General features: G+C 38.5%; 1 protein-coding gene across 1 annotated transcript in view; it reads left to right on the top strand.

Annotated features, from left to right (window-relative positions):
* Positions 1 to 10,575, top strand: part of DNAJC3 (DnaJ (Hsp40) homolog, subfamily C, member 3) — a 43,409-nt gene that overhangs the window by 14,568 nt on the left and 18,266 nt on the right. The window contains 3 exon segments of the mRNA XM_010006353.1: positions 5,628 to 5,768; positions 8,898 to 9,022; positions 10,065 to 10,139. Of these exon segments, the coding sequence (XP_010004655.1) occupies positions 5,628 to 5,768; positions 8,898 to 9,022; positions 10,065 to 10,139 (341 nt within the window).

Raw genomic sequence — 10,575 nt, 5'->3', positions numbered from 1 at the left:
AGGGGCGGCCCCCGCCGTGGCGGCGGGGAAGCCCCGCGGGACGTCCTGGCGGGGGGAAATGCTTCTGGAAAGGGTGTGAGGAAGAAGGAGGTAGAGGAGTGCCAGCTCGTCAGGGCTCCTGCGGAGGGTGTGTAAACGAGGGCACTGACACAGCTTGTGACCTGTTCGGTTTTATCTGAGTTCCTGACGGTGCCGCTCAGAGTAGCTTGATGTGTGCTTCGTTTTCCTTGGCCTGCTGACAGGGGTGCCAGCTACTGCGAGGTCTGGAGTATGGTGACCTCGAGTGCAGCTGTGTGACAGCAGTGGCCCCTTCCGAACCGGCCTGGAATTTCAGACTTATATATATTATTTCTACGCAGTTTTCGAGTTTGGAGGCTTTTTTGCCTTGTTTGCTTTCAGATTACACTGTCAGCAACACCTGTGTGGTCCAACCTATGTTCACAGGCTTCTGTTAAATGTATAACTTGTTTATACAATTGTGCATGTAGGCAGAACTTCACCTGAGCAATGTTCTTTAACTGGCAGATTGAAGTGGAACTGAAGCTGTCAATAGTTAGAGTAACTCCATAGACTTAAGACTGACTGGCACTTGACATAAGAAATTCAGTCCATGTCCTAAACTAATGAGTATTTCAGCTGGCCAAGTGGCAGGAGGAATGCACTGTGGTAAAGATGCTCTGTAGTATAGCTCTATATACTGTAGTGTTGTATTGCTTTGTTGGATCTAAATTCTGGTAGTGTTAAAGGAAAAACAATAATTCTGGTCAGAATGTGTGTGTGTGTGTATATATATATTTCCCCCCTAGGGTTGTGACAGTGATGTTCCTGCCGAGGATTCTTTATTTGGAGTTGCTGGTCTATTTCAAGCATATGACTATGTAGACATGGCAAACCCACATTTCCTAATGTAGGGTATATTTTCTTGACTTCAGTTAATAAAGATATGTAGTACAGTAATAGAATTAAGAGTTATGATTCTGGATCTCACTTACTGAACTTACTTTTCCAGAGTGTGTATTTAGGTAATTTAGGGGGCTTACATTATTTAAGTATCTGGTTTTTCCCCTCTGCCCCTCTATATTGCTGGTCTTTGAACTCAGAGGTGTTCATTTTCACATTTAAATTTGTGTCTTGCTGCCTTGTTAATGGAAGTCTGTGTTGTGCTGTCCGATTCATGAGTAAGTGCAACAATCAGCCTGTACTAACTTTACGTCTTACAGCTACTGTCTGTGCATGCTAATTTATACCTGGCTGGTAAGTAAGTTCAGTAAAAAGCTTTTTGAATACTTGGTGATGTGTCAGGTTGCAGTTCAGCCCTTACTGTTCTGTTTCCTGAATTGCTGCTTTCCAAATACCTGAACTTGTGCTGAATAAGCTCCCATTGGACGCAGGTCACCTCGTGGGAAGATTCGTTCTTCACGGCTGTTTGTCTAATCACAACAAAAAGAGGCAGCTGAGGATAGAGGAGTATTATTCCTCTTCCCCTCTCCTTCCTAGTAGTAAAAGAAAGGAAATGTAGTAAGGAGAAGAAGAAAGGGGCTTTGAGTATATAGAGCTTAGTTTGTTCTTGTCACACCACTAGCCTTTTAAGTGTTTCACCCCAATCCTCTGCACCATATGTTTCTGTCCTGAGTTTGGGAGGATTTTTGTCTTCACCAGAATAGCAAGGGATACTTGTGGGGGCAGTGGGGAGGTGTGGCTCTTCGGTTTTACAGTCTTAGCTATATTTATTCACTTAGCAAGCAGGAGAAGTAAAAACTTGATGGATGGAAGCTACAGATGGCTCAAATGGATGCTCTGAGGCTTCTTGTGAGGCTTTGCATATTGCTCCTGAAACTGTAGTTGCTTGTCCACTTCTTACTTTGTACAGTTGAAAAACACATCTGCAAACACACATAAAAGCAAAGCCCAAACCTGTGTAACATGAAACTTAAGACTTACTACACTAAATGCAGGTCCATTGTAATAAAAACATTCTCTAAAAGCAGGATCTTCTATTTGCATGACTAGACAATCATAAGCCTTCTCATGTGTTAATTACAATGATTAAATTGTTGGGGTTTTGTTATTAGTGATATGTGTATTTGTCCTTGAAACAGTTCTGTTTCTGGTACACAGTCAAAACTAATTCATAGTCCCTTTGTCCAGCCTGGGAACAGGATTTTTATTTTTTTTTTAAGTGGCAGAAATTCTACAGGGGGAAAAGTGGAGTGTGTAGGAAATTGTAAAATCTTGACATTCTTTTCAATTTGGAAGACTTTCTTACGCTTTTTACACTGTGGATGTGACTGATTATATGAGGATATAGTTGAAGTTTGTATACTTAGGTACCCACACAATGGGACCAGTTGTTCTTAATAAAACAAGAATCCTACCAGGAAGTTATAATTTACTTGAAGTGTTTTTTTTAACTGGAAAAACTGGTTAGCTGCACCTGCTTGTCTTTGTTGTGCTTTCTGATTTACTTCCTTTGAGCTATCAGGACTGGTACCAATTCTTATCTGGGAGCAGGTTTGGAGTTTGGTTTTGCTGGTTTTGGTTTGGTGTTTTTTTGGTTTAGTTTGTTTTAAGCTCTCTCACTCTTGCATTAGTGCCAGGACTATAGATTCTGACTGTGTTTAGAATATCTACCTTGATTTGACAGCTGAGGCTCTTGTGTGTGGTCATCTGAGGTAACTGGTGAATAGAGAACAATCAGGCAGGCTTTAGAACTAATTGCAAATTAAAATACTTCAAAGTTTTAAAAATTAATAGTATGCTTGCATATCTCTTGAATAAATTTAATTTCTTGCTGGAGCATACAAATCTTCTTCAGGTGTAGTTTTGGGCCCTGGGTATCCAGCTCACTAGTGACTGTTGGAAAGAGCTCTGTGGGGTTGGTTTTTTCCCTCTGGTTGAACTTTAGTCCTTATGTTCATTCCCTGACCAAAGAGTGAATAGGAACCCAAACAGGTTAAACGGAGATTGAGTCCTTAGACTCCTGTGCTTTTGTTAACAGTTTTGAGATGTCTGCTGTGGGGTGGTTTCTCTGAATAAATGGTTTGCCTACAGCCAAAAAAATTAATAGGCAATATATTTATAAGAGCAAATAGCCCAGCTATCAGGTCAGTGTACAGTGTTTGAGTAGTTACGGTAAATGTCACTTTTCATCATGGTTATACTGACTAGATAGGCTCTCGCTGTAGAGTCCCACATCCACTTATGATGTTCAGCAATTTACATAGCCATGTTTTCATATATGCCTATTAGAATTAGTCTTGTTCTGCAGGGAACCTACTGTCCTTTACAGTGTTAATTATCTATATGTGTTACTTCTGCTTTTGTTAACTTACCTATTTACTAGTATTGATCATGTTTCTTATTTCCTTTACTTATTATCTCCAGTATTTTCAAGGAAAAAATGTCTCTCCTGTTTCAAGTATTATGTAACTGCAAAACTGTACTGAGCATAATGTAGATGAAAGGCAAGGAGTAGTACAGGTACATCTTAATTGTGGAAAAATCTATTCCTGGAAATGTCCTGATGTGACTAAATATGAAACAGGGACGCACGGTCCTTCACATTATTGAGATGATTGAGACTGTGAAAATTGAATGTCGTGTTTAGGTGGATGGAAGGTTCAAGCAAGAGTAATTTACAGCCCACTTCTAGGACACCACTCCTGACAAGTTTGGAAAGATTTCAGATATTTGTATGTGGGGAAAGATGGGAACCATGGGGTTTAAGAATTTTCTGCTTGTTTATTTCATGTTAAATATTTCAGACTTTTTATGGTTTGAGATCTAGTTTGTTGCTGGTATACTTCCAAAGCCAGGGAAATTTGTGGTGCTTTTTTTTCCAGTTTTTGTTGTTGTTTGTTTTGGGTTTTTTTTTCTCTACAATGCTTGCACTGTCATTTTAAAGGACATGGGACTAATCAGTGATCAAAGTTAGATTTAAGCTAGAGAAATGGCAAAGAAGAACATAAATTTTCCTGAAAACTGGACATTCACATAAGAGTTACCTTGAGGTAGAATACTATGTGTGAAAAAATTACTGTGAAGTTATACTTCTCCACTGTCAACGGAGCTATTTATATTTTCATCAGAGCTATACATACCTAGGATGGATTTTTAAATGCATCATTTAATAAGATTCCCAAACTGACAACATGATAAGTAAGTAGTATTTGAAGATCACCAATTTAGACAAAAAATACTGATGAGAAGGCTGGAGTTTATTTCCATTAATTAAAATAATTTGTTTACTATCTTTGTTCTAAAGCAAACAACTAAATTGAAGGCCTTGAATCCAGTTTGCTGAAACATTATCAATCTTTTAGCAGATAGTTGCTTGTTTTTGGTTGGTTTCTTTTTCCTTAGTGGTTACAGAGGGCATTTTTTTCATTTTAGTATAGACAGCTCATTAATTTTCTTAAAACATGTAATTAAAAGAATTATGAGCAGTATTACTGAGTAAGGAAGGCAAATGAGAGCTGCTAGTTCTAAAATCTTGATGCCTTGGTGATGATAAATTATTTTTCTTTCATTATAAATACTTGGTTGTTTAAGCACTTTTCAGTGGACATGTTTGATATGCTTTCCTTCAGTCTGTGTAGTGTAACATTTTTATTCAGACACTTAGGAAAAAACCTCAGTGGTGCTAATTCAAGTTCCTGCCTGAATTAGCTTGATACGAAACCTGAGTGAATTGAATTGATACCTAGTAGTTGTAGTTCATAGTTTTTAATGTAATGTGTTTAGTCAGGATTTTAATATATTACCTTGCCTAAATTTATGCATGGGATATACTCTTAGTAAAATAAAAATGTTTCTAGTGTAAAAGTTTTAATAGTCATAAAGTGCTAAGTTGTAGTGAAATTCTGTCTTGACTTGAAAAATGTTGGAAGCAGTACAAATGAAAAACCTCTCTGGCTGAGTTGATGTATATACAGCATGGATTTGCACTTAGCTTTTCATTTATTCTCAACAATGGTCTTTCCCTGTTGGTTGAGCAGCAGCAATTTATTAGCTTAAAATGAAAACTGGCATGGTGAAAGCATACCAATTTAATATGATTTTCAGACTACTGGTTAAATGAAAAAGAAGTGAGAATTTAAATTGTTGATATAAAAAAGTGCTCTGGAAAGTTTGCCTTGAAAATTATAACGATGAGTCAAGAGTGCAGTAGATGATAAGCCAATCTCTGCAGTAGCTAACAATTCTCAGTTGAGCCCTAAGTTATCAGTAGGATCATGAAATTTAGCTTACAGACTTTTTATATTTGCTATGTAGAAACTATGAGTGTTTTCCCAGCTTATTTTAAAATTGAGAGTTCACACAGAAATGTATTTTGTCAGATTTTTGTAGTTGATGTAAGAAGCTTAATCTGTGAAATAAGTTACGGTATGGGTAGACAGGAATAGAAATACATATTTGGTGTTCTCTCACAATGCAGTGCTTTACAGTGTTTATGTATTTACTTTGACATCCATTTAAGGGCAGGAAAGATGTGCTACTTGTTTTTTAGGCTGCAAGTTATTTTAGTATGCGAAGACGTGATTTGTGCCTCTGTATCAGTAACTGTTTGTTATATGTATTGTATTATCACTATATGCGTTTGGTATAATCAAACCAATCATTCAAAGCTGTCATCAATCTTCTGTTTTTTCTTTAAGGAGCTGAGTGTGGAATAAATGCCGAAGTAGAAAAGCAGCTTGAAATGGGAAAGAAGTTACTGGCTGCTGGACAGCTAGCAGATGCTTTGTCTCACTTTCATGCAGCTATAGGTATGTATCCCAGGAAAGTGACTCTTGCACTGAAATACCATTGGGTGAGGTTTTTTTCCTACTGTTTGCTTCATTAAGTGTCCTACTTGAATTGCTTTCTATGAGTCACAGAAGTTGGGGCATCTTTATGTAGCATTTTGGGCGGGAGCCGAAAGACATGCAATAGAATATTTATACTTTGGCTTTGTTAAATTAATTGCATGATACATGAGTACAAAGTCACTGCTGTTCTGTAAGATAGCTGGGTGGAAGCAGTTAGAATTGATTGTGCTATCATTTGATGAGATATTCCCAGTATCTAATCCTATCAGGTTTTATCTTTGTGTAGTTTTCTGAATTGTGCCTTTGAAAGGTTGAGTTTGTTCATGCTTTATTTCTTCATCACTGTAAAAAAATCCAACATTTGAAATATCCTCTCTCTTTTGAGATCCTAAACTGGTAGTGAAGACTTAACTGGCCCACTCTTACGCTTAACTAACGAGTGAGTTCTTGTTTTGGTATTTTGCATTTTCAACAAACTGAGGAATTAAATGTTTGCTTCTATGCATTTTAAAGCAACTTTGCTGATTAAAATCCTTGAATTAAAGTGAAGAGACAGCAACAGTAAAGAACTGTGTCCATCAATGCTACAATTTCTCGGTTGCATGGGATGGTTTGTTGTTTTTTTTCATTGTTGGACTTCCTTATAATGTGTAAAAATATGTCATTCTCTCCCTGAGAAGGAAAATAGCAATGTGTTGTACAGTAATGGGTTGTACTATTGAGAATTTTCAATTTATGTCTTGGTCTAATGGTGATATGTAAATGAAATATCTGCTGGTTCTGAGCTATGAATGTTTTTGATGAGTTCTCCAAGATCATCTTCCCGTGTACAAAGGGGGGGGGAACTTCCTCTTTTTTTGTGCTATGGAAGCTCCTTATTCCACCAAGAGGCTGACTGCTAATTCCTTTGCCTTGTCTGTTGCTGCTAAAGCATTCCTGTGGCATCTGAGTAGAATTAGTGTTACAAGGTGGTTTATACCTTTATTATTAATTCACAAGCTTTAATTTGGATTTGGTGAAAAGTCCAGTGCGGTCTGTGGCCTTGTGAATACTGCTGGTGCAGCAAAGACAGCAGCAGTATGAAGTGGGTTGAGCAATGAGATGGCTGCATGGAGTGAGACCCTCTGCTTTGCCAGGAGAGCTCAAGCAGCTTATAGAAATAGGGTGTGACCACCTCTGTGAGACCTTGATGGGATTCTTAGTTGGATGTTGATTTGAGCCTGATTGCCTAAACTTCGGTCAGACTTCTCTTTCTTCCTTGTATTTTGCCTTTTTGAAAGATTTTAAGCATGGTTTGCCTATTGTGTTCCTAGAGAAGGGGAGAAGAAATTTCTCTAATGCTTTTTTGCCTGTACTGCATCATTGTAGACTGTGAGGTAAATAGATCTTTTTATCTTGCTTCAGCCTGCATATTTTTTGTGTCTAAAATAAAAGAAGACTACTGTTCATTTTCTCACTTTTCAGTTAAATTTTCAACTCTTATAGAATCATAGAATGTTAGAATGGTTAAAGTTGGAAGGGACCCTAAAGATCATCAGGTTCCAACCTCCCTGCTATGAGCAGGGACACCTCACACTAGACCAGGCTGCACAAAGCCTCATCCAACCTGGCCTTAAACACCTCCAGGGAAGGGGCTTCTACAACCTCCCTGGGCAACCTATTCCAGCACCTTGCTACCCTCATGATGAAGAATTTCTCCCTAACGTCTAACCTAAATCTCCCCTCTTTCAGTTTAAAACCACTGCCCTCTCTGATGAAAAGCCCCTCCCCGGCTTTCCTGTAGGCCCCTTCAGGTACAGGAAGGCTGCTAAAAGGTCTCTCTGGAGACTTCTCTTCTCCAGGCTGAACAGCCCCAACTCTCTCAGCCTGTCTTCATAGCAGAGGTGCTCCAGCCCTTTGATCATCTTTGTGACTCTTCTCTGGACCCTCTCCCCTAACAGCGCTATGTCTTTCCTGTGCTGAGGGCACCAGAACTGTACACAGTACTCGGAAGTGCAGCCTCACCAGAGCAGAGCGGCAGAATCACCTCCCTGGCCCTGCTGGCCACACTTCTTTTGATGCAGCCCAGGATGCAGTTGGTTCTCTGGGCTCCAGCAGACACTGGCAGCTCATGTTGAGCTTCTCATCTACTGCCATCCCCAAGTCCTTCCCCTCAGGGCTACTCTCCAGCCATTCTCCCCCAGCCTGTATTTGTGCCTGGGGTTGCGCCAACCCAGGTGCAGGACCTTATCTTCACTCCTGTCAAGCTGATGGCTTATTCCTTCTCTCTCAGTAAATGTCAATTGCTGTTCGTTACTGTTAATGGGGAACTGAGGCAAAACCATGTTTTGACTGTCAGAAAAATCATCCATCATCTGGTGCTGAAACATGCATAAGCTTTCTGGGTTATCTCTTTCCTATTTTAAATCCTTTATGTATTAATAAAGTTCCATAATTTCCACTATTGATTTCTGTCTGTTCATTTATTTGTATGCAGTACAACTTAGTACTTCCTTTTTTTCAAGGTAGTAACATTTGAATTTACTTGATGTCCATAATACTGGCATACAAGCATGAAGGGTTATTAAATTCCAGTGCTGGATGTTAGCATTTCCACAGAGACCTTGTAGAGGAAGAGTGGAGATACCTTTTCCAGTGAGAACTGAACTACTGTTTTGGTAATGGAAATGACCAGCTATGAGGCTCAGTTACTTGACCCTAAGATTTTTGGCAATGTTATTTGTTCCATTTATTTTAAAGTTCAACTTTAACCTCAAATGAGGTGAGGGGAAAGAAGACTTTTTTTCCTCAGATATATTCTTGTAGGGGCAGTTTTCCTTTACAAAGCTGAAAACCATGTACATTTTTCAGCTTCAGTACTCTTGATTTGGCTTTTACTGTGTTTCTTTAATATTTTTTGTTAAATAATCAAGCTGCATAGAAAATATTATTTGGATAATCTTACAAATACAATGTTTTATTGATAAATACCAAATTTTCCAGTGGCTTAAAACTCGGATAATATATTTTTAGTCACCACAGTTATACTATACCCAAAGTTTCAGTTGCTTTGAGAGAGTATTCAGATTACTGTTTGTTCACTTGCAGATGGAGACTCTGATAACTACATTGCTTACTACAGAAGAGCAACAGTGTACTTAGCCATGGGCAAATCTAAAGCTGCGATTCGTGATTTAAGTAAAGTGGTTGAATTAAAGCAGGACTTCACATCAGTAAGTATTACTGGAATTGAAAATTTTTCAAGTGTAAAAAATACCTGCTTCGAAGAAGGTTGTTTTTTTCAGATTTTACTGAAGAGAAATAGAAAATATATTATCACTCAGAAGGCTTTAAATAGGGTAAAATAATAGTAATGGTGTATGTGGTTGAATTTGCTACTATGCTGAGTACAGTCTAGCCAGTTATTCTAAAAACTAGTATTTTTTTTTAAGTTCATGTTCCGCAGCGGTGCGTGCTAAACACTTCCCTTCTCTCTCTTGTGGTTGTTCTCAGTCACCACAGCTATGCCCTGTGTGAGGGGAGGAAGAGAGCACAGAGATGCCTCTTTTTCTTCTGTCTCAATCAACATTTGATTTGAGGCATCTCTTCTCCACAGGAACTGTCCTGATCTCACTGACATTCTATGGGATTGGTTACAGGTTCTGATTTACTTCTTGCTCACTTCTGCTTACCATATGTGGAGACTGCCTTGCTAGCTGAGGACTGATGCTGCAATCCTCTCCATCTGATGCTCATCTCCCTTTTCCACAGGCAGTGGCATGTCCTGTATAGCTTACAGTGGAGAAGCAAACATTAAATTCATTGCTGTACGAAAATATTCTAATGAATAAAAATACTCTTAAGTCATTAACTTTTTACATAGCTTCTCTTATTCTGAAAGTTTAATGAAAGAATTAAATGCGGGGGTTATTTATTATTTATTATTTCTTAAGAAGTTAAGCAGTTACAATAGGCAAAGTGATGTAAGGGAAAAATTCACTTTGTTTTATGCAATTCTTCAAGTGAGTTCTGTGAATTGCAGCTGCTCTTAAAAACTGGCTGCTTTTTGTCCCTCAGTTCTGTTGCAGAGTGAACATTTACTATCAAAGAGGCCTTATAAGAACATTGTCGAATTGAGAAGACAAAGAATGGGTGTTGTGTTCTCTTTTTCAGCTTGTTAACTAGTTTTTTATTGCTAAAGGAAACTGAATCCTGTTTTTATACTTTGCTGAATTCTGATTTGTAAATCAAAATAAATTCTTGTTTCATTTTCAGGCAAGATTACAGAGGGGACATTTACTGCTCAAGCAAGGAAAATTTGATGAAGCAGAAGATGACTTCAAAAATGTGGTAAGTTTAAAGCCTAAGCTGATCTACATCACTGTTTTTGAGGTTGAGTTCTGAGCCAAGGTCTCATTTCAGCTCTGATGCTCTGGAGCATGTGTGTATGGATACCAGAGTTTGTCTTTCCTGGACTTTAAAGGTATTGTAGCTGAGCTGCCTTGTACAAATAAATGACTGATAAAGTTGCAGTGCAGTGATGAAGATGTAATGGGCAAAGGTTGCATGAAGCAGCACAGCACTTTGAAAAGACTTATTTTGTGCATGGCACTGCTCAATGATGCCTATACTGAGGTGCAGTCTTCATTCAGAAAGAAAGGATAAGTGACATGGGACTCAAAGTACATAATTGAACCCTGTTTTGCATCTCTGTTGTGTTCACCCTGAGATATCACTAGGGGGCCTCATGGATTGACCTTTGAATGTTCCTATCTCCACTGATTGC

Source organism: Chaetura pelagica, unplaced genomic scaffold (genome assembly GCF_000747805.2).
Source record: "Chaetura pelagica isolate M959 unplaced genomic scaffold, ChaPel_1.0 scaffold29, whole genome shotgun sequence".
Classification (NCBI taxonomy): Eukaryota; Metazoa; Chordata; class Aves; order Apodiformes; family Apodidae; genus Chaetura; species Chaetura pelagica.
The sequence above is the reverse complement of the archived record's forward strand: the minus strand, read 5'-3'. Positions and strand labels throughout refer to the sequence as shown.